This window comes from Leiobunum rupestre, chromosome 11 (assembly GCF_980474605.1).
Source record: "Leiobunum rupestre chromosome 11, qqLeiRupe1.1.hap1, whole genome shotgun sequence".
Classification (NCBI taxonomy): Eukaryota; Metazoa; Arthropoda; class Arachnida; order Opiliones; family Sclerosomatidae; genus Leiobunum; species Leiobunum rupestre.
Genome location: NC_143394.1, coordinates 36961612 through 36987208, shown reverse-complemented (window position 1 = coordinate 36987208; position 25597 = coordinate 36961612). Strand labels below are relative to the sequence as shown.

The 25597-nt window shown below is 38.8% G+C and overlaps 1 protein-coding gene across 4 annotated transcripts in view; it reads right to left on the bottom strand.

The window, feature by feature from the left end:
* Window positions 1–25597, bottom strand: part of LOC149922442 (semaphorin-1A-like) — a 267931-nt gene that overhangs the window by 179378 nt on the left and 62956 nt on the right. For all 4 annotated transcript variants that reach the window (XM_090164285.1, XM_090164282.1, XM_090164283.1 and 1 more), the window contains exon 2: window positions 194–553. In XM_090164285.1, coding sequence (XP_090020411.1) covers window positions 194–398 — 205 coding nt within the window. In that variant the 5' untranslated portion in view covers window positions 399–553. The remainder of the gene's footprint in view (window positions 1–193; window positions 554–25597) is intronic.

Sequence of the window (25597 nt, the reverse complement as noted above, 5' to 3'; positions counted from 1 at the left end):
TTCCCCGACTTTTCCCTGAATCTTTACAAATTCTTAAAATTCCCTGACATTTCCCTGACGTTTTAGGCCCATTTTGAAATTCCCTGACTTTTCCATTATTTCCCTGTTTTCCCTGACGTGTGGCAACCCTGTCTAAGGTAGCGAGTGGTCCAACTGTGGTTTTGGTCAATTTTAAAAACCAAAGGCGACTTACTTTGTTGGTCCAGACGTATTTTCGGCCTGAGTTCATCCTGCCACGATCCGAGAGTGGCTCTGCTGAAAGCGGCGAAGAGCAGGAGACACAGCAGCCAAGACAGCGTCGGCGTCCGGGTGATGGTCCGCGAGCGACGAGAAGGATGCTGCCAGGAGTCCGCGGCGGGTGTGGAGGAGACGGAACCTCCCTCGTTGAAGAATGCCATCTGGATGGGAGGTCTGCTAAGTAGCGGACAACTGGACGCCGCCTCTCTCTGATGCGCTGGCGGCGTGGGTGCGGTGCCCTTCGAACCTCCGAAGAGGACAGCGGCCGACTGGAAAAGGTTTAAGCTTGTCCTTCAGCGAGGTGACGGCATCGTATCTATTTCACAAAGATAAAAACCAAATATACGTTAGTCAAACGAAGACAATTCTAATTATAAAATACATTCATTAATTTCTAATAGTCTTAAATTTACCCCGATTCACATACCATTAATTCAACGCATTTATATTTATATTCATTCGAATTATAGTAATAGACCTACATTAAACTGAGAGTCCTCGAGAGTTCCGAGAGTACGTGGCAACTAGGAGCAACAAACACAACACCCCACACAAGGAGAACGCAACCCGTCAAAAGTCGTGGATTTTCTCGAGTACATTTTTCATTGGCTAGACGCTTTAGCGCCTGCTGCCGCCGGAAGGGGAAAAATCGGAAATTTTCTCCCCCCCCGCCCGTAAAACGTTCAGCGTAAAGGCTCGTGACGCTCGTCCAATGAAATTCGTACACAACCCTTCGTTAGCGTGTTTAAAGGCTAGCTGCGTTCTCCTTGTGTTTGTTGCTCCTAGGTGGCAACCACTAATTTAAGCTTTTATATTTATAATAAAGTCTTAAACGTCCTCGTATTAAAATGCCATTAATTAAAAGGAGCACTACGTTGTTCCGTATTAATTATAGTAATAGATGTACGTTGAAGTACCGGAGAGTTCCGATACTATTTGGCAAGAGTAAAAGTTATAAGAGAGTTTAGTTTTCGGAAAAGAGTTTGAGAAACTAATCGGAAAGTTTGGGAAACAGCTCTATTCGTTCAAGGAGGAGAAATACTTAATAACACGCTTCCTTTAATTTATTTCCCTCTTTTCCCGGAAAGCGAGCTTCCAGTTGAAAGGCAATTAGCCCCACTTCGAAAATCGGAGCCGTCTTTGGCATTTTACAAGAACCGTCCCAGGTAGTCGGACTAAGGAACCTCTGGCGCGTAAGCGAACGAAGGCCCGGGGAAGGGGAGATAAAATATATCAGCGAGAATGCCAAAGAATAAAAGACAGCGAATCGACTTCCGTCGGACAACGGTTCCAAGTCCGGTGGCACTCTCGGTCAAATTAAACTAATAGAAGCGAGGCGTTCTACCCGATACTTATATAGCAGCGTCTTCAATCGACCAAGATAAGCGGACTTATCGATCGGGCGCTGGGAGGCGCTGCTGGTAGGCGAATATCGCTTCAATCCGAGTAAACATTTTGTTTCTTCCGCTACCAGTAGCGGCAGCGGGGTGGGCGAGCGCCCCAGGAAGGGAAGATTGATAGTTGTTAGGTAGGGCGCGTCGTCGTCGCTTCCGAAAAGCGAAAACGGAGCGGCCGAGTCGTCCCAGAATCATTTGTCAAACGAAATAAAAGAGGCCGAATTTTCAATGGTAAAAGGGATGGAATAGAGGATCTCCTTCTCCTTTTTCGCCGGTGATGGCGCTGCCGCTGATGCCGGGGGGGGGGGAGACGGGGGGTGCGGATGAGATGGAAAGGAAGAGAGAGGCGAGACTGGAGTCGCGGGGAAAAGGGAGAGAAAAATGAATGTAAAGCGTTTTCCTTTTTCCGCGAGAAAAGAGGCGCAATATGAGCTATAGAGCCATCCGCTGATGGACACCCGATGATCCCCAGCGGTGAAATCGGAAACCAGATTTATACCAACGTCGTACCTTTGGAAACCACCATCGTTCAGAGCTATCTGGAAAGTGCGCGCGCCATCGGGTTGAGAGAAAAAAATATAAAGTGCTATGTTCTACTATCGTTTTCAAGGGGTTCATATACTCTTTCTTTTTAAATTCAAAGGGATAAATCTTTGCAGTTAGGGTTCATATATACTCTATGAATAATAGTGATTCTTTCTTTCAAAAGGATAAATCTTTAATATTTTTACGCTATTCGAAAAAACTGCAAAGTTAAGTAAGAAAGACAAAATTTAATTTCGAAAGTATAGTTATCCAAAAATGAATTCAGGGACAATAAAGAATATGGAGATATATACTAACGAGGTGACTACCCGAGGTGATAATCACCGATTTTGTTGAAACTAGGTGGGTACATAGACCTTATGGTAACAAAAAAATTTCACCAAAGGAAAAGTTGCAATGGGCATTAGTTTTGCCATGGCAACCGAAAATGTTTTTGACAACACAGTATGCATATTTTCCTATTGAAAATGACATGGGAATCTGAGCACTTCTAAAAAATAATAATAATTCTAATTAAAATTATTAATTTTGATCAAATTCAAACAACTAAATTCCATTTTATTAATTTTGATAAAATTCATTTATTACCGTCGATTTGGCGATTAGTTGGTAAATACAGCTTTTTATTTTTATATTTCGCTTTTCTCCATTTTTACCGATTCTGATCAAATTTGATCAAATTGACCAAAATTCATCAAAATATCATAAAATTAATATCATTTGTCAATTTTGATCTATTCTTTTTGTTTTGAAAATTTTCACAGTGCTCAGATTCCCATGTTATTTTCAATGAGAAAATATACGTACTGTGTTGTCAAAAACATTTCCGGTTGCCATGGCGAAACTAATGTCCATTTTTACTTTTCCCTTGGTGAAATTTCATGCTACCATAAGGTCTACATACCCACCTAGTTTCAACAAAATCGGTGATAATCACCTCGGGTAGTCTCCTCGTTAGCCAACTTTGTCGAGAAAGTTTTTTCGTATTTTGTTTAAAAAGCAGACTTAGAGCCTGTTGCAAAAGTATGTTTGTCTAAGATTTTCCAATATAACTTCTATGGTCGCATCCTCGCCAAGCATACTTTTGCAACAGGCCCAAAGTACGCTAGGGTGGTACCTAAGGCTAACGCTATTACCCCATATTCTTAGGCACCCGAATTTACTTTCGGTGCGAGTTATAGGAAAGGTATTCTAAGAATCACAAAAGAGAGAAAGAGTTTTGGAAAATGGACGCCGTAGGTGTATTACAGTCGGCTGCGTATAAGCATCGAGGGACCGGGCAGATTTCCGCAGCCATGACCATTTTTAACCCGACGAGTAATGGTTTCCAGATCAGCCCGCTGGCATCGTCCGTTTTTTCCTCCTCAGTGTCCTCCCAATCACTTCGTCCTCTTTTCTTTTCCATTCTCCGAAGTGATTCCATGTCAGATTCGACTGCAGTTCCCAACTGCCATGGCGGCGGCGGCCAAGTGGAAACGATTGAGATGGGGCTTAAGCATCGGACGTCCAGCCAGTAAGGCCCTCGGCTCGCATCCACCCTTTTCCGCTGTATATTTGTTGAGCGAATGGATTTACGGAAAACTAGAATTTTTCGACGGTAAAGCACTCTCCGGGGCTTTCAGAATTCCAGAAATGTTTTAGGAACGTCGCCGCGTGAGGGCGCCTCGAGTACTCGTCGACGCGTCCCGAATCTTTACTCGGAAGGACAGCCAGCGTAATCTGTCCCCGAGAAAAGCCAACAATACGGCGCGGCTTTAACCGTGAGCCTCGTTTATATACGATAGATCGCGGGATATATATTGGTTAGCGTTCGCTGATATATGACACCATGCCGATACCAAAAGCCACCGGGCTAAACTCGACCGTATATTACAAATACGGAGAATTCCAACGTGTCATTTTAAGGACGATGCATTTTCTTACTCTCGATTTAAATAAAACAACAAAAACTACGTATATTTTCCGCTGAAGTAGTCAAATTGTGAAAAATAAAATTTAAGAGAGGTTAATTACAGGGCCCCCACTCAAATTTTCCATTTTTTATAGGAAAAATAGGATTATTTTTCTAAAAATATAGGACTTTATTGGACTATTTTTAAAAAATTATAGGATTTTATAGGATTATATGCTATTTAATTTACTAACTTTATGCATTTAAAAACAAAATCTATATTTAGATAAATCTTTGATTTTCAACTCTTTAACCATTTTATCACAAAATATACTAGTAGTTAACCATGTTAACAATAACAATAACACAAGTATATACTAGAATGACTATATATAGGAATTTATCTAGCAATTTAACTTATATCAAAAGTTTTAGGATTTTATAGGACTTTTGGGGGATTTTGCTAAAAATATAGGGTGTTATAGGACATTTTTGAAAATTTAGGATTTTATAGGAATTATAGGACCTCTGGGGGCCCTGTAATTAATAAATTTCGTGTAGGTTTGAGCGTAGGGTTTATTCTCACTAACACGACTATTTCGTAAAAATATTTTCTTAGGCGTCAAACACACTGAAGCTAAATTTTGACAAATGATAACGCGTTTAATTGAAACTTGATAAGTTAAAACTGCCGGCGATTTAGATGATAAACGAGCTAATTAACTATTCCTTGTCGAAAATACCCCTTGAATATTCAAAAATATGTGGGCAGGAAATGTTCTAGATGGTGCGTCTTCAGTTGGTTGTTTCCCCGGATTGAATTGAGTACGAAGCTCGAAACTAGACAGGATGCAGACAGATTTAACTTTGTTTTCCGGGGGACGACTCTGACGTATTAGGCTTCGCCGATGGAAGACAACGAAGAGTGAAGGGGATTTGCACGCTGTGGCAAAACCGGAGAAACACGAGCCCGGCTGTTACAACGAGTGAGCCAAAAGTTGAAACTAAGAAAATATAGATACGGAATAGAAAGTGTAGCCTTCGCGGAGGCGTTGAAAGTATCCCCAGTTAATACTGTATTAATAGACGAAGCTTAAGCCGTAGCGCCACCGGAAGCGAGTAACATTAACATATCCAGTTTTCTTTTCCTTATCTCTATTTTCTTTGGTGGAAACAAAGCGAAAGTTGGAACAGTTGTGACGGACTATCCTAGTGAGAGTAGAGGGGTTTACTGCACTCAATAGCTGGAATAGTAAGGGTGGGTATTCTGGACGAAAGCCGGCGAGGGGGTAGCGTGGGGGTTGGAGATGATGGTTGAAAGGCCGGCGCGATGAGTCCCAGGTTGCCATCATCCTCTTCTCTATTTTTGTTATTTTTGGCGCTGACGCAGACCAGACGACGACAGACAATATTGCTTTCGATTTTCAAACTTATATAAAAATGGACAGTGAGTCGCGCGACTGGCTTGGCTCTGTATGGACGAATGAAGACGAAGATTTTCCGAGGAAGCGACGACCCGAAAGCGCACCAGCTAAAGAGTATTTTAACAGACTACTTCGCGGATATGAAAGCGAGAATCCTTTTCCAGACACACACCAGTAGACCGCCCTTCTATATTTCTTATCGTTTGGACCGGACGAGTATTGCGCCCCGAGGACCTTAGTACGAGGTCTAGACGCTGTTATACGAGAATAGAGAGAGAGGGCAAATGGTTTCTTTCCACTTAAGATTTGGGAGGTAAGTTTTACCGATTTCATTCTTCGGGAACAAAAAATATATATTGAAGATAGTATTTACTAACACAAGCGTGTTGTGCTGGCGAAAATAAAAAAAAGTACGTATAAAGAGTGTTATTATAAGTTTATAACATATTTCATATAAGTGTGTACGCCTTTGTTGTAAGTTCTCTTAAAAATTCGGTAAGATCAGATATCATTCGTTCGGTTTAAAAGGGCGACAGATAGAAATCTTGTTTTTCTCTTAAGAATTCTTATAAACTTGACGCAGCCTAGTTTTTGATATTAAATAGTTGGTAAAATAAGTTAAGTTTGGTATCGACGTAGGGCGATTAAATAAAATTTATTTTAAAACAGGATAACAGATATTCTTACGAGGCATAATGTTACACAATACACTACGTTGGGAACTAGTTTGTCTACTTAGGAATCTCTACGGCACGCATCTACTCCGGAATCTCTACGGAACGCATCTACTCCGGAATCTCTACGGAACGCATCTACTCCGGAATCTCTACGGAACGCATCTACTCCGGAATCTCTACGGAACGCATCTACTCCGGAATCTCTACGGAACGCATCTACTCCGGAATCTCTACGGAACGCATCTACTCCGGAATCTCTACGGAACGCATCTACTCCAGAATCTCTACGGAACGCATCTACTCCGGAATCTCTACGGAACGCATCTACTCCGGAATCTCTACGGAACGCATCTACTCCGGAATCTCTACGGAACGCATCTACTCCGGAATCTCTACGGAACGCATCTACTCCGGAATCTCTACGGAACGCATCTACTCTGGAATCTTTACGGAACGCACGTCTGCGGTATAGAGATCACCTATCCTCAAAGTTTATTTACCCTGAGATCAGACTATCTGCAGTTTGTATCTACCCTGCATATCGTTTCTGTCGTCTCCACCGACTCGTATATTTTAGATATCAATTTTTGAGTATAAAAAGTAAGTTAAAATTAAACAAATTTTTAAAGAATTCAGTCGAGACATCCTTACACAGAACTCGCATCCGCTTGCGAAGTATGTAAATTTTGCTACTGAATTAGTATTATGACACTATAAAGTTACCAAAAGGTCCCAATATTTAAAAAAAAGGTAATCCCTACTAAAATCCCGAGGCTAGGATTATAAGAATGAATTTCCTCATTTTTACCTTCTCAGGCAAATAGAAAATTCGGACTTAGCAGGCGCCTTCGTTTTTCTGGGGATTATTCCTAAAACAATCCATTTCTAAAAGCGGAACTGAGAAGCGATATACCACGGTAGAATGCAAATTTCTGGAATATATAACAAAACATCACACTCAGCCCGCCAGCAGCTTTCTTTACCCAATTTCCTTCCTTAGCTTAGCATCGAAGATAAAAAAGAAAGATTTCGATATTCCCAGGAAGGAAGGAGACCAAGAGAAGGAGACGTAGCTATGGTGACGGGAAAACAAGTTGAGGCAGTCGCAATGACCTCGACATACCAGGGCTCCCAGCGATTTTTTTTTTTAAATATAATAGGAATTATAGGAAATTTCATAGAAAATATAGGAATTTATAGGAACATTTTTAGCCAAAAAATAGGAATTTATAGGAACATTTTTAGCCAAAAATAGGAATTTATAGGAACATTTTAGCTAAAAATAGGAATTTATAGGAACATTTTAGCTAAAAATAGGAATTTATAGGAACATTTTAGCTAAAAATAGGAATTTATAGGAACATTTGAGCTAAAAATAGGAATTTATAGGAACATTTTAGCTAAAAATAGGAATTTATAGGAACATTTTTAGCCAAAAAATAGGAATTTATAGGAACATTTTTAGCCAAAAAATAGGAATTTATAGGAACATTTTAGCTAAAAATAGGAATTTATAGGAACATTTTAGCTAAAAATAGGAATTTATAGGAATATTTTAGCTAAAAATAGGAAATTATAGGAGTATATTGAAATTATAGGAATTTAAAGGAACTCTGGGAGCCCAACCGTTGAGGGTTTGGGGAACGCTCTATTTAGAAAGCAAATTTTTCCCAAACGTTAAGGGTGTTTTCTAATACATTATTTTTAATATTATAGGAATTTCTGGGTATAGCTATAGAAAAACTAGAAAATTTCGGAAAAATAGGAATTTATAGGAACAAATTGAGAAAATAGGAAATTATAGGAGCATATTGAAATTATAGGAATTTATAGGAATTATAGGAACTCTGGGAGCCCTGACATACAGACCGACGCGTATAAGATCCTTTTCTAAGGGTAATAGGCGCTACAAGTAGACGCAATTGTAGCCGATCCAACGCCGCCGTCGCCGATATTTTATCTGGCACAGAGCCGCCGCCGCTGAGCCATTTACCTTTCGGCGCGCCGCCGTCAAAAAATTGTGATCCCGCCGCCAAATTTTTCTTTGATTTTCTACGTTACTTTATTAGTTTTTCCTTCAATAACATTTTGAAATTTTTTTATACAAATTTTCAAATGCGCGGGGAGTCGGGGGGGGGGGACTTTGCCCCTTCGCGCCGCCGCCAAAAAAAAATCAACGCCGTCAAGGATTTATGAAAAATCGGCTGGACATGCCGCCGCCGGGTTATTTTCGCGAAATGCCGGCACCGACCCAAATCAAATCGGCGCTAATAAATATATCCATTTTCATGTTTGATTTTAAGCCGTTATTTTAATAGATTTAAATTGCAAATTTTAATATAGTATTAGCAATAGATGAGTAAATATTTACTTTCATCTCGATATTTATTTTACCAGCATTGACACCTTTATTAAGTTATGACAGGAATCCATAACGCTACTTGGAATGAATAACTGCTTCGATTCCCCGCCGTTGTGGCGGAACATAGTAGGCGGAGCTTATAAGCCTTTGTTTGTCACTGAATTTGACGTCATTTAAGGCGGTATAAGCGTTTTTAGCCCCTCCCACTATGTTCCGCCACAAAATACCACAGGGGATATGGGGAGATACTCATTCCAAGTAGCGTTATGGATTCCTGGTTATGAAGAGGTTTTAAATGGATTGGAAATCAGAAGTGTAAACATACGTGATTTCGTAGAAATATCTATAAAGTTGGCAATTTAACCTTTTAGTTAAAAGGTTAACGATGTCTAATTTGCTGAAAGGGTAGGTCTATTTTGTTTTAGACTTTTTCTGGCGTTCGAGCGAAAAGGACAAGACCCCTTTAGCGCGTTTTGAGTGCTTGTAAAAATCTGGCGGAAGACGAAGCGCGAATCAAAGGCGGCGGCGGTAAAACCCTGCAGGAAAGAGCATTTCACCTACGATACCAAATGAATAAATCGAATTTGGAGACAAGCACTGATCCAAAACCGAAAAGGGCCAAGGAAGAAGACCCCTATTTCTCGGCCACTTAGAAGAGCCGCTGCTTTGGGGAGGGCAGACCGAAAGAGAGCCCAGAGTGAAATGGGATATTCTTAAGGGGTTTTACGGTGTAGCTTCCCGAAGCCCCTGCCTCGAAGCCGTCTTTCAAGTCTAAAACGAGCAAAAAATGGGCCGAAGGTAAAAAAAAAGACATTATCTCCGTTGGATAAGAGATTGTTTGCGCGCCACCCTATAAATCTACCCACGGGTGCCACCCGTTTTTGTCTTATACTCGGAACAATTCGCAAAGGGAATCTACCCCATTTTCATATATGTATGAAGTAGTTGAAGCATTTTCATTAACTGTGCCACTTGGAAGAATTAATTAACGATACCTCTTTGTAGAGTTACGTAGAAATGACGTCAGAACGAAAGATAGAAGTGCCTCTTGCGAGAAAATTAAGCAACTTAAATTACGTGACAGCCCTATTTGCACGGCTTCCAGCGCATACTCAGTGTGACCTCTACTTGGAATACTTATTGCGGCAGATTTTCGTCTCGATGTGGCAAACAAACAACAACGTGAGAGGGGATTTTTTTCTCTCAGAGTGATCTTACCATACGCGATACGGCAGGATAGCATTCCAAGTAGAGGTATGGATTCCTGGTATGACTAATAGGCCTAATGACTTAGTCAACTAAAAATGCCTTAGCAAATATTGAACACGCGGAAGATAATGAACTGACACACTTTCGTTAAAAATATTTATAACTTGTGGTTGTGGCATATGTAACATAACTGATAAGTATGCCTCTGCGTAACAATTCCTTAGAAAAAATTCCAATGAGACGTTGTTTCACACGGAATATGCTATAAGTTAACCCAAAAATGCTAAATTCTGATAAACTTTGGACTATTGAAAAGGTTGCCATGGAAACAAAATCTCTGCAAGTACATGTTTGTGGAGTTAAATATTGCTATAAAAATTGAAGTTTAGTTTCATCTGCTACTTCAATTAAGGACTTTGTTAAATCGGTAAATCGGTTACGAAGTTAGAGTTCGAAAATTTGGTTGGGGTGCAAAAACTGTAATATCAAAATAAAAATATGAAAGCCCAACGAAAAATTTAGAAATGGTACATACAAAACTTGTAAGAAAGATATCAAACGCAATTTTCATTAAGTGTGAATTGTAAATAAGAATTTAATTTATTAAAACTTGACTAACAACGAAACATACCAAAAGTTTAATTTTTCTGGAAGCTAAACCTGATCGAGTTTTTCAATAAATGAACTTAAAGAAAGGGTGTAAAAGCTAGTCGAAGAGGAGAAGAAATCAAGTTTAAAAAAATTCATTGATGAATACAACGAGGTATAATACGAAAGCGTTTCGAATTGAATAAAACCCAAAAGAAAAGCTGAGGTATTGATTACTCGGCGAAAGCGAGATTCACGGCGAAACTTTTGGGAGATCCGCGGCGTTAGGTCCCAAAAACAAAAGCGAAGATCAGGATTCAGAAGAGGATGATAACACGGTGAAAGAGAAGGTATGGGGTTACGAGTTGCCACCAGAAGTGACGGCTAGTGTCTTGGATAATAGGATTAAGAGGGGGCCAACAGAGACCGACACGAGGGGGGGTTGCTAAGGGTGGCGAGTGCCCTGCCAAGAAGCAGATAAAAACAAGGAGAATTGACGTAGCCGTTGGGAAGTCAAAAGTTGGAAAACCAAAATATTTGAAATTTGATCCGCTTATCTTTTTTTCCCTTTCCTTTCACGCTATTTCTCCTCCGGGGGAGCGCGAATTTTTATTGGTTTGTGGGGTCCGAATCCACCCCCCCCTCCCCTCCCCCGACAGCCAATATTTTCTTCCTATCTCTATCCACAAAGCCCCTTCGAACATACAAGAGATAATGCTATGACGTATTGATTCGAAGAATTTCTCTGTCTGTCGGCTGTGTTTGTACAGCGAGGTTTTATGCCTAATCAAAGGGTTCCGTACTCGTCTGTTCTGTTGATTTTTTGCATAAAGTATTTCTTTCCTATTGAAGTTCTATATTTTTTTGTTTTGTCTAGAATTTCCATAGAATTACTCGGAATATCGGACAAGACGAACTTGTAGACAGACTTGTATTAAAATCAAATTCTGAAATATCAGCGAAACTAGCGCCACCTGTTTCATATTAATATTATTATTAGGAGAGGGGGGCTTAAGATTTAGAAGCTAAATTATTCCGGTTTGAATTTAGGAGTATGTGGAACTTTTAAGGTCCGTGCTTTATTATAATTATTCGTTACCGCTTTAATTTTGTTATTAAACGAAGCGCTTACGTTTAAAGTACCCAAATAAAAAATTTAGTTGCTTTCCGCTACGTAGTTAATTACAAATAATTAGTAGAACGCCCATAACGAAGGGTTGTGTACGAATTTCATTGGACGAGCGTCACCAGCCTTTACGCTGAACGTTTTACGGGCGGGGGGAAGACAATTTCCGAATTTTCCCCTTCCGACGGCGGCAGGCGCTAAAGCGTCTAGCCAATGAAAAACGTACGCAAGAAAATCCACGACTTTTGACGGGTTGCGTTCTCCTTGTGTGGGGTGTTGTGTTTGTTGCTCCTAGGTAGAACGTCCAAACAATTTGAATTTTAACGGGGTGATTGACGTCTTTGACTACACGTTATTTCTCATTGGCCGCTATCCCCAACATAGAGTCTAGGCTTGGATACAAAATGTAGATGCTACTAATTCCGTGGTAAAATTCGAAAAATCTACTATAGAATTATGGGATTCTACTACTGAATTATGTACGTGGGTGCTTACACGGGTTTTAAAACACGCGCTCATGCTTATCTAGTAAAGATATTACAAGAATCATCTTGGTAGGATAGTGGGCGCTATATAATCTACCAGATGCAATAGGGAAAATTCAGACAGAAACCATAGTCTACGATTTATCGTTCAAAATAAAAGCCGCAACGGGGCGCTGCACGTAAATTCCATTTTAATATTAAATAAACTTAACGACGGTATTTCATCAAGTTAGTTACATTTACGGAAAACCCATCATCCAATGAACGAGAAAAATATAAAGTTAAGTTTCTATTCCGAAAATCTATTTGCAACTTACTCTTTAAGCTACGTCAAAGAGATTAACCAGTCTTAAGGCCCATTTTCATGCTCGCTGGTAGCGGATAAAAATTGTTAAAATTCGCATCCACCACTCGCAAGCGTGAAAATAAAGCTAAAATATCTGTTTGAAACAGATCGACGCCCGACGCGGAAAGTGAAAAAGTGTGTAGCGGAAGCGGATTTTGTTGATTTTTACCCGCTACCAGCGAGCATGAAAATGGGGCTTAAGGAGTGCAACTCGTTATCGGTTATCTTAAATACGTTCTTAATTTCATCATTCAAAAGGCGATGGTATAAATGACGCGCAAAAGAAACGTTAATATTTAAATTAGTGTTGTATGTCGGAAAAGTTTCCGGAAAAAGGGCCTCGGTCATTTTCCGTATTTTTCCGAAAAAAATAAAGTTTTAATTCCATGATTAGTATAATATATTGTTTGCAAATTTAAATAAAGCGGCATTTTCGCCTCATTTTTTCTAATCTAAAAGTAAAACTAAACCTCTAGACTAGTTTAAACTGATTAACAATGTAACACCATTAATGTATGTTTACTGATATTAGACATATTACATCGATAAAAAATTAAAAACCCTTAAAAAGTAATTTATGTTTAAATTTTTTATTTTCCCGATTTGCGGAAAATAAATGATAGAAGTGTCGTTATTAGGGAAAATTTATTAAGTGACACCTACAGAAAGTGACAAGGAATAGGGCTTTTCAACCGTAATTCGTAATAACACCTACTTCACACTCCCTTTGTCTCTTGTTAACCTCGATGGTCGATGTAAAATTAATTACTAATTGACACTTCAAAACGTTGGCGCTCACGACTCTTAATCCACTTTGGCGTAATTGAATAATGGCAGTGAAAACAGACCTTTAATCCGCTTAGATCGCTATGCGAGAATACTTAAGAAACTGACGGTAAATCCCAAGAATACCCGAGTCCGGAGTGTGTCCATGAGAGACCGTTGGCACGCAACTAGTCCACGTCGTTTTGAAGGCGCACGCGCAGATCGATAGAATGACGGCGTTAGGGACAGGCTCGCTTATACACGCGGTATAAAAATCATCTATTCAAATACAAGTATATACGGATTGGCCATACTCAAAATATACGCTACGATTGCGAAAATATAATATTAGCGGGGGTGATAATATTCGGTGGAGGGTGGCTTGACATAATTAGGAAGGCGAGTACAGTTTCCATTTAATTACGGAATCCCTTTTTCAAACTGACGCGGTGGGCGCGCTCTAAACGTAGGAACCCGCTAATTATTCGAACGCGGATAAAAATCAGAGTCTGACTATTAGGAATTCCCACGGTGGGGTGAAAAAAGGAGAGGGACCCACCCACGTCCCTTCATTTGGGGTTCCTTTTTTAACCCGAACGCGGAGCGCCTAAAAGCCAGTCATTAAAGGCGTTTTTCGCTTGTTATTTGATCACGCGATTTCAGGACATCATACGCTCAAAGCGCGACTCCAACAGTCCCGAAAACCCTCCCTCGCGAAATTAATATTTAGAGGAAACAAGGTGGTAGCGCGCTTAAAGCTCCAACATGTTTAAAATCGTATAATGGGAAATAATTTCAAAGCGAGAGTTTAACATTATTTTCGGATTTGAGCTGACGTTCTTGCAAACATTTCCTAAGAAATTCTAAAGAATTTTTAAAAATCGAATAGAGATACTTTATGAAACTCAATTGCATTTAGATAATCTCTTCAACAATTTTTTGTAACATAAGTAATTGAATTTATAAATCGCGCAGCTGACTAAATAATCTTAAAACACCCCACTAAATACAAGCGCTGCTTAGGTAGGGGGAGTTTCTGTTTGTGCAATATTTTTATGTATCACTGTATTCTAAAAAGTTTTCTTCCAACCAAAATAAAATAAAAAAAATTCTATAAAAAAATATTTGGTAAAATTGATCTAAAGATTCATATTTTTAGAGCAATATTACTTTATCGAATTTGTATATTTACTTTTTTAGAAAAATAGTTTGACAATGAAATACTAAAAAAAATATCTCAAGAGTAAGTGAATTTCTCAGAAACGTTTCGTACGGTGTGACACATTTTAAGAGTGACTAAGATTTAAATTGGAGATGCAACAGCAGGTAGAGGAAAATAAATTATACATTGCCAAGTTTTACGTGACGGCATCGTAGGGGAAAGCTTTCACGGCATACCCCTTAACTTTCAAATCACACCCTAGGCTATGGCCACCATCTTGACAAAATTTATCTTAAAACAATACAAATACGCGAAAAACCGTGACCATTTTAAGTGTTCACTTATCGATTACAAGGTGGCGCTAAAATCGTAAAACGAAAATATCACAGTAACCGAAAAAACAGGGTTAGAAAAAAACCAAACCAGTGGTTTTAATTGGTTATAACCGATTATTTCGGTTAGCGCTGTCTAAAATGTAAATATCCTCTTTTACTTATGTCCATCACTTTTTAAGTAGGAAATTGTCTTCTGCTATTGTTGTAAATTAGAAACTTAACAAAGTAAGTTAAATATCTATATTATATAATTAAATTCTTTTAATTCCCTTCTAGTTTTTGTTAAAGGCCCAGGTTTTTTTCTGCCTGTCCCCCTTTAAATTAACTTAGTGGAGCACAAATACCCTGGTGGTAGGCCAACCGCTGAACATGTTGGCATAATTTAAAGGGGGACAGGCAGAAGAAAACCTAGGCCTTTAAGGACCGAAGCGAGGCAACGAACTTTTGAACTTTAAGCCTACCCCTGTCCCCATCAATTAGAGGATCATTTGAACTCATCCTAATTTGTTTAAAATATGAAACAAAAGCTAAACTAAATAAAAGTTATTATTTTAGTAAAATATTGGAATTATTTTTATTTAAAAAAAATTCAAGTGGCTATAACCGGATTTAACCAGGTGGTTATAGCCGGTATGGCTGGTTCCACGCCAACCCTGCGAAAAACCCATCATGACTCTAATGTAGGGACCGTGTGAAAAAGGCAGATTAATGGCTACGCCTCATCAAATAAAGCGTTTAGGGCGCGTGACTAAAAAAGAAATAGAAAACAAGCTAGGAAAAGGAAACGAGGCTTCAGGCAGTGTGCCAGGCGCGTGGACGTCTACAATTTTAAATTAACGCGCGCACGGACACGCTGGATATTTATGAATTAAAGGCCGTTCAAGAAGGGTGGCGTCTCTGTCTGCCGTAAAGAGTCGCCAGAGCGCGGAAGCCGTCAGACGAGGCGGCACCGAAAACAACCCGTAAAGTACCATTAGGCTGTGTTTCCCCGCCGCTGGGAAATCATGACGCCATCTACCGTCAATCGCGGAAAGCCCACAACGGAAAGGGGTTCCGTGGCCATCTCTACAAGCACTCGGGTAATCCACCCACTAACATATCCGCAGCTAGCCGATACCGATAAGACGCCTCGTTAGGTTAGGTTATCTCTACTGGCGTGGCGGCCTATTACACGAACCCCGCGGAAGTGCGTGACCAAGAGAGAGGAGACCAGTTGAGGTTACGCTCAGACGGATCAATCTTATAAGGAACCGCGCTAGATTCGCTACATTAGTTTTCAAATAATCTCTGGTCGCTTTTTTTATATAAAAAAAATTAACTTTGTGTAATTAATGGAATTCGGAAGTGAATGCGATGATTGATGGATCCATATTGGCTCCAAATCGACGGATATTTTCGACCATCCAAAACGGCAAAATTAATCAGTGGTAAACTGGGTCAGAAAAATACAACTGGATGTTGGAGTCATTACGTCCTAATTGATTTTAAATTTAATTTAATCCGTAAATTAACACATTCACAAGGGATCCAAATTATTGAATAAATATAGGATTAAACTACAAATTTATACGAGGTGTACGACATTCGTAACAATCCTGTACACTCTAGAGAAAAATATTTTAGAAGTCTCGAAATCAGCCTGAAAATCTTGAAATCTGGGCAAAAATATTTTATAAATCTCGAAATCCGCCTGAAAATCTTGAAATATGGGAAAAAATATTTTAGAAATCTCGAACCCTCCGAATTTATAGGGGGTTTTATATAGTTAAAATATAGAAAATATTTATTTAAATATAACCCAGAAAATTTAAGTGATCAATATTTTAAATATATTTTCTAAATTGGTATGCGTCATAATACTACAAACAGTTCGCAATTCTCGATTAGGCCTGGAGTATCGGGAAAAATAGGAAAATAAATATATTGGTATAAAAACTTTCTCAGTTGTATTTTAACCAATATGCTTAAAATTTCGGAAATATAGGATTTTTTAGGTACATGCATTATGGGGAAATATAGTAATTATAAAAAAGCGTTGCCACAAAATTTTCAGATTTAAATTCCCTGACTTTTTGAGGCCAAATTTTTATTTTATATTTTTCTTTTATCAGAAGTTGATCAATTTAAATGGACTGCAAAAGTTACTGCAATGTTGAAAAATTAGCCAAACTTTCAAGGAAATAAATGATAATCATATAATTAGTCCAAGATCTAGAGTAAAATTACCTAGACCAAAAAGTGTCTAGATAAAAATTGAATTCCCCGACTTTTCACAAATTCTTAAAATTCCTTGACCTTGCCCGGACTATTTAGGCCCATTTTTTCTAATTCCGACTATTTAGGCCCATTTTTTCTAATTCCGACTATTTAGGCCCATTTTTTCTAATTCCGACTATTTAGGCCCATTTTTTCTAATTCCGACTATTTAGGCCCATTTTTTCTAATTCCGACTATTTAGGCCCATTTTTTCTAATTCCGACTATTTAGGCCCATTTTTTCTAATTCCGACTATTTAGGCCCATTTTTTCTAATTCCGACTATTTAGGCCCATTTTTTCTAATTCCGACTATTTAGGCCCATTTTTTCTAATTCCGACTATTTAGGCCCATTTTTTCTAATTCCGACTATTTAGGCCCATTTTTTCTAATTCCGACTATTTAGGCCCATTTTTTCAATTCCGACTATTTAGGCCCATTTTTCAATTCCGACTATTTAGGCCCATTTTTTAATTCCGACTATTTAGGCCCATTTTTTAATTCCGACTATTTAGGCCCATTTTTTAATTCCGACTATTTAGGCCCATTATTAAATTTCTTGACTTTTCCCTGACGTACGGCAACCCTGTAAGACACCAATCCTTATTACCAAAACACGTACATACGTATGTACGTGTATCGGTTTGTAATTTGGCCGATAGAAACGTGGTTTCGCAGAATTCTGGGTCGCTACGACGAAATTTTTGGCAGCGCTTGAGGCGAGAGTGAGTGGGGGGCGAAAGTAAATAGGGCCCAGCGGGATTCGTCTGCAACAACAGATAGAGGTGCGACTGAAAACCAAAATAAACTGTTCTTTGCGACGGATTATTTTGGCCAATAGACATTTCAAAAAAAGAGTTCCCGATTCCGGAACACTACAAGACAGACAACATCTCAGAAAATTCTTGAAATTATTTCCCAAATTCACCCTATAGCCAAATCTAGGAAATTAACTGAGTGGCGGGATTTGAAATATTGGCCAAATATCAAAATTATAGGATTTTATAGGACTTTTGGGGATTTTGCTAAAAATATAGGATCTTATGAAACTTTTGAAAAAATAGGATTTTATAGGACTTTTGGGGATTTTGCTAAAAATATAGAATCTTATGAAACTTTTGAAAAAATAGGATTTTATAGGACTTTTGAGGATTTTGCTAAAAATATAGGATCTTATGAAACTTTTGAAAAAATAGGATTTTATAGGACTTTTTGGGGATTTTGCTAAAAATATAGGATCTTATAAGACATATTTGAAAAAAAAAGGATTTTATAGGAATTATAGGACCTCTGGCGTCCCTTCGGACTAGCCAACCTCCGAGACGATAAATCGCCCAAGTTGCTATTCCTCTTCAATATTTTCTCTGGTCCGAACGTGAACGTGTGTGTGGGTGGTAGAAACTAGCGAATGAGTACATCTTCGCGGTCAAAATTGTAACGCTGAATCTCCTTATTAATGAAATTGAAAGAAAGAAAAACTTCGCAAGCGTGAAGTAGCGCAGAAGGGAAACATCCGTTTGGTTTAAAATAGAAGTTAAAAGCCGCTTCCTGCGCTGAAAAAAAAAACAAAACAAAGAGAGAAAGAAACAATATGGAATCATCTCGCTTGGTTGATGTCAATTGCGGTATACATTCATTCAACAGACGTTCAAAGCCCCCACAGACGCGAATTGCGTAATTGAAATAAAGCGTTACGTAAGTGAAGAACGGCTCAATGAATAGAATGCGAAAAAAAACGGGAGGCGTCTGTCGTTACTACTACTTTTACAACGAGTATATGTCGTGGCCGTGTACTATAACATCCGTGAAATTAGGGATACGGCAGATAAAACGGAGTCAAACAAATTGCGGCCTGTTTCGAAATTAACACCCTCAGGCGGCGCTACACGATTATCGTCCGTCGTATTATCATTTCAGAAACTTTATTTAAACCAATTACATTCTCTAAGGGTCGAATTAATTCTTACCTTGGAATTTTCACCGCCTTAGTCTAAATTATTGTAAGAATCTGAATATCAACGAGGAAATTTTATATTAAAAAATGTTAATTGAACAGCCATACCGGTTTTTGGAATTTCACTAGTTCCCGGTCGAGCCTGGGGATTGGCGATTGTGACAATTCTTTGGTGTTAAAAATTGAGCTCTGGTTGGTAGTCAAAAAGCAGTGTTTTTGTATATAGCTAAGGTAACCTACGTCAACAGAGTGTATTTCAAAATATAGGAATATTATAAATGTTAATATTACCACAATCAATAAGAAATCGTTATTACATTGTATACAATGGTTTGTTTAAAAGTGTTATCATTAAATGAGTATTGTTTCTATCTAATATCTAAATTTCGGGTTTATCAGATCGCTTTGTACTCAAGAGAGGTGAGGCACTCTAAAATACAGGAATTAGCCTATTGTTTTAAGTCACGTGTTATATACCCTTAGAATAGTGTCCATAATGTAATTAGAGATAAACTTTGAAAGGCCCTTGGCGAGCGGGACACCTGGTCGAAAAGACAAGAAATCATACTCCGTACAACAATTATGACCGTCCAGTGTTTTGTACTGGAGAATTTTCATAGCACAGGCGGACCAGATTTCAAATCCGGAACGGCAATTAGCCATCGCCTTGAAGACACAATAAACAGAGTGGACAAATTCGTCAGGAATTTGAGCAGCTGCCCCTGAGATATGTACGACGACGACTAATGATCATTATATGCCTATGATTAGCGATATAATAGGAGTAACATAGCCTCCCCCCTCTTAAAACATTTCCTTATATCAGGCAATTTTTAATAATCACCGAAATTGGCTGGAGCTGAAAAATTAACCGGCAGAACAAGTCGGGTTACATCCCAGTCGTTAATTCCATTACGGATGATCAGGGTTGGCTGGATTAAACCACACTGGTTTAAAAAATCCAATTTTTTTTTAATATTTAGGTTTTTTTAATTAACTAAAAATTATACCAAAATGTTTGTACATTTTCTTACCGAAATGATTACATTTCTAAAACATTTACAAGGTGACCACATTTCCTATATTTTCAATACCTTTCTATTCACCCCTTATGTTTTCTCACGTAGTATATAACCCGTGATATATAATATCGTCGTGTACCCTTCCTCATCCTATATTTCACTTTATTTTATCTACGGTTTTTCGATATGAATCCATATTTTTGCTTATGGCTTTTCCTATATTTTCCTTTAATTCGCTTGAAAATCACCTATTTTTTCTATAAACTTTTCGAGGCAATACAAAATCAAAAATGGAACTAAAACTAAAACTTTGTTCTTGTGAGACTTGTAACGAAATTAAAACTTTGTTGTGGTCACGTGAGACTTAATAATACTCATTAATTTTTAGTTGATTTGTAATATGTATGCACGGTTAAACAAAGCGAAAAATAGATTAAAAGTAAAATAAGGAAGTTTTTATAAAAAAAACCTGGTTTAAACCAAATAAACCGGTTATTTGGGTTTTTTTATTAAAAAAACGGGTTTTTTCCAACCCTGCGGATGATCTAAAGTTGATACGAGTAATTTGGAGGGTAAAATTTATTTGACTGTTGATATTTTTTCCGTATCGAAATAGTCGGTGACATCGTAAGCCTAAAACAATTTCCGTTATTTCGGGGGTTGTTTCAGCCAGGAATCTACTTTTGGCCTAATGACGTGTCTTCGTCGAGTGAGTGAAGCAGATGATTCGAAGAAGAGTTTCATGTTTTTTTTATTCCGTCAGCGGTCGACTTTTAAAAGGAGGTTGATTAATTGGGCGGAATGAGAGATCAGAGGATGAAACAACACTAAAGATAGCCGCACGCTCTCTCTCGCGAAACCGCCAAACCGGGTGTCGTAAACAAGGCAGACACCGCGGAAGAAAAACGTCGCGGAGCAAGCACTCATCAGTGTATACTCTCAATCCAATTATAAGTGAGAAGAGAGGCCCGTTCTTGGCCAGAAAAGAGAGCGTTTCAACACGATATTTTCTCTTTTTCTTTTAGACAATGTAGCGAAAAATAACGACTTGGCCGTGTCGAAATTAGCCAATACCAAGCTTTACTTTCTGTTGATTCTTACCCTCGTTATAGTCCCACAGAGGCCACTCTTTTAACAAAGGTTTAAAATTTAAATAAATTAAATTAAAATAATACTGGGTGTTTCAAAGGGTGATGCAACAAATTCAGGAGTTGTACGGGGGCGAGTTGAAAAGTATGCCTGTTTTTTTTCCCATTTTCCTACGATGAGTTAAAAGAGCGCCAGAGAGCTTCAAAATGTGGCTTACTAGCCCCTGGAAGTAGGCTGCAACAAGCGCAAAACCAAGCAGCAGGGAAATGCGAACATAAAGGTTTGGGTTCGTGTGATAGGTAAAAAAGGACTTTGTAAACAAATCGAGGTTACCAGCGTAAAAAAGGAAACTTAAACAGTATTTAAAGTCCTTGCCGCTTGGTTTTGCGCTTGTTGCAGCTTACTTCCAGGGGCTAGTAGGCCACACTTTGAAGCTCTCTGGCGCTCTTTAAACTCATCGTAGGAAAATGGGGAAAAACAGGCATACTTCTCAACTCACCCCCTACAACTCCTTAAAATTTGTGCATATTCAAATTTGTGCATAACCCTTTGAAATACCCTGTATATTAGTCAGTATTTTATACTCAGAATCGAATTAATAAGTCTATTTGAAATATACAATTGGCATTTCCTATGGATATTGAATAAGATCATACATTTTTTATATATAAAATCACTGGTGTATTTAACCCGGCAATATTTCTTCCGAAACCGATTAAAATCATTCTAACAAAGGCTAAACATTTAAATGAAAATGATACATAGGTAACGAATGGAATCTTGGTATATATTTAATGGATTTTAATAAATTCTAATTAAGTAACAAATCTCATGAGTATTCCATAATTTATTAAAATCTTTTTAAATACATACGTGTATTTTGGAGAACCGCGAAATAAAATTCACTTAGCATAACAACTAGAGGCGCAATTTCGTAAAGTAAACATAAACGAAGAACAAGCGCGTAAGGAAAAAGAGAAAGTTAAACTTTGAAGAATTTCGCGGAAAACGCTCTAAAAGCGGCGATTACACTGAATTTCTAGAAACTTTTAGTTATTTTGAAATTGTGAATCCCAGAGCAACGTTAAACTACGAATATAAAGTCTTTTACCTAAACTGTAAGCGTGGCGTTTACGTAATGTCTTTTAGGAGGTGGCGTGTCGTCCCTCCATTTTGGGTCTAAGCGCGAGTAGCAGAGGGGGGGGGGGGGGGGAGAACCAATAGGGGACCACGTGTCAGAAATCATCGGGGCCGTCATCCCCTCTCTATCTCAAAGAGCAGCATCAGGTTCGCCCTTTGAGCAAACAAAGTGACCTTTTGTTTATACAGCCTCGAGACGACTTCCTCTCTCCCTCTACCGGCCAGAAACGGAACTTTTTCGCGATACTAGCGAAGAGAAGATGTAATTTCCAGACGCCCCCGCCTTGGCGCTACTCCGGGTCCCCATCCATCGTTGCTTTGATAAGTAGTAGGCGATATCGCGAGTTCGCACAAGCGTTAAAGAGCAGATAGGTGTAAGACGCATGGTACCTCCGAGAAAGGAGCTGGATATCTTCCGCAGTCAGTGTCTTAGGGAACGCGTACGCTCGAGCGGAAACGAGTTTGTTTAAATAACAGCGCCACCTTATCGGTGTCGAGGCGAAAGTTTCAAATTTCATAAACGATCTATAACGGACAAAATATCTAGATACTTTTCGCAACGTTAGAAGTTTATGGCGGATTAAACGTAAGCTAGAGGGACGTAAATAAATAATAATTTCGACCACCTTAATGCCGCGTATCTCGAGAGAGCTTCGTCTTTTTAAATATTTCGCGTTCTCGGATAAGAACTGGGACATCTAACGGAATTACGTCGAATGAAAGTGTAACTACTTTTACTCTTAGACAGTACGCCGTGGTGTGAAGAGAATATATTGGAACATCGGGATCAGCGGCGTGTGTCAGGACTTCTTGAAGCGCGAACGGAGCTCCTTAAACAAGGGCCACAGTCGGACCAATTCGGCTCAAGTAGAAGAAAAGAGTCCTAAGAGCTTTAGCGGGAAATATCCGCGTCTTGAAGCAGCGTATTTACTTTATTCTCCCGCAAAGACAGCGAATGGGCCATCCCCGCCTCTGCCACAAACGCAATAAAAAGTACGAGAAATCGCTCTTTTTTCCCCAAACACTGGAAGCAGGGACGCTGGAGACACTATAAGTTCCGTGGTTTTTAATAAGAATTCGTCACCGTTTTTGTCTTGCTCGCTATTTAGCAGCCAGGTCGAACGCAATAACCTTCGAATGAGAGAAACTCGAAGGCGATAGTCTGGAAAGAAACGGTTTGACGAACGACCTTTCCGCGCCCTTGCCCCGATAAAATAGCGTTTCTCGTCTATCCAAATACGCGTGGAAACTATAAAGGTGCTGATCCGCGGAAAGGTTGCGGAGACAGACGTCTCGAAAGGATTCGCGGCCATCCAAAATGGCGTCACGCGGCAATACACTTTCGACGAGACAAAAAAACGAAGAATATCCGCGTGGTCAACCCTTTGCATCTACGGAAAGCCGATATATGCTTTAAGAGAGGACGAAGCAACGAGAGAGAAGAGGCAACGTGATTAATAACGATTGCTTAGTGTCAGCGATGTGGAAAACTCGTCGATAAAAGGTTTATGACGGCCGAAGAAAGCTATCCGCGTCGACCAGTCGTAGATCAAAGATTTACGTTTCGAGCGAACGGGAATTTGATGAAAGGCTTCCGCTCTAGACGCTTCTAGGGAAGAAGATTTATCTCGAGAATTTCAATCGGATTCGGAAGTTTCCGTCGCTATAGTTTCTATATTTGCATCCGCTCAACACTAAACAGTATGACCCGTATATAAAGGCTTAGATATACTATACTATAGCTAAAATGTAAAACGAATCAATTCGAGTAATGAGAAACTTTCCACGATGGAAACGTTAATTTTTCGCATTTCTCTGTGGAAATAATTATCGACAGAATTTAGAAAATTGTAGGATCATTTTTTAAATCATTGATTTAAAACGTTTATTGTACATTTATATATTTATAAATAAATATTTATGAAAATGTTCAAAGGTAGTTTTTGCAGCAATGTCATTTTACAACAATCTCCCCCTATTCGGCTTTCCGTTGCTACGCAACTCGTTTTGAAATTTTTAATATTTAGGCTCTCTATTCGGTGTTATAGTCGCGAGCCAGATTTCCCGCACGGTACTGACGAGTCCCAAATAGGACGAAACCGGTCTACCGTTGGAATTTCTGGCTATTTTATTTAATTTAATTTTTCACTCGAAGATCTATTTGGTCAGAGTTTCGCGTCTTTTTGTTTGATCGAAGACCTATCGGTACGAGCTATTAGTAAGTTTTTAAATTTCTTCAAATTTGTTTAGGGTTTAGCTTTATTATCCCTTTTCATAATGGACTAATCTACTTATTCGCTAATTTTATCACCCTTAAATTAGAAGTAGTAACTAAATAAAACAAATCTCAAATCAATATTTTAAATTATTTTATAATTTAGTTTAGTTTTGTCACCAACTTAATGTTAATTATTTCTTCGCGTTACCGCGTAGTTGAACAACCTCACTTAAATATAAGTCTTGGAAAGTTCGTTTACGACCTAAATTAAACATTTTTGATATGTTCCGAATAAAATCCAGTTTGGTAGCAACCCCGAAATTTGAAAAGAGGTCAATGTTATTACAAGCATCTGGGATATAAAAAATATATAAATATCAAACACGTAAATCAGTGTTGCCACAAAATTCCCTGACTATTCCCTGTTTTCCCTGACCACCTTAAGAGATTTTCCCCGACTTTTTTAGGCCAAAATGTTTTATGTTATATTTTACTTTTATCACGAGTTAATTAATTTAAATGGAATTGTATTTCAGTAAAAAGGTTATTGCAATGTTGAAAAAATTATCCAAACTTTCAAGGAAATAAATAGTAATCATAGAATTTGTCATAGATCTAGAGTAAATATACCTTCCAAAAGTGTCAAGATAAAATTGAATTCCCTGACTTTTTCCAGAATTTTTACAAATTCTTAAAATTCCCTGACCTTTCCCTGACTTTTAAGGCCCATTTTTAAATTCCCCGACTTTTCCCTAATTTCCCTGTTTTCCCTGGCGTGTGGCAACCCTGCAAATATACTCGCATTATGGATAATAAAAGTAAATAGTGAAACGGAATCGTGATTTCCAGTAAATAATTGTCGATGTCTGAGAATGGTTACGGAGCGCTTAAACTTTGTGGATTCATTCTTCTTTCAGTAGGTTGGGGAATAGAACGCGATTAATATCACGGTAGATTTAGTCTCAGCATCAGGGAAAAGGGTAAAGGGCGTTGGTAAGAGGCGCGCTCAGGGGTCCCTCAGGGTACGGGTGGAAGAGGTTTAACCCCTATACATCCAGCAGGAGCCGATTAATGACGGTTGAGACGGATGACCGCGGTCATTTCGACAGCCGGATAAATATTTATACGTCGCTCCCTACCACCGATGTAATTAAATCGGCCGCCAGAAGTATAAAGGCCTCTTCTGCTCCGGAAAATGGCTTGTCGTTTTCCCAACCGCGAACCAAACCAGATAAAACTGCTCCGTTCAGTTTCCCTCTTACTAATTAATCACGGCCACCAATTAAATTTCGTCAACCGCCCCCGAAATCGTTTCTATAAATTGCTTCGTATATAAGCGGCGCTGGCGGATACCCGAATTAAAAATTCG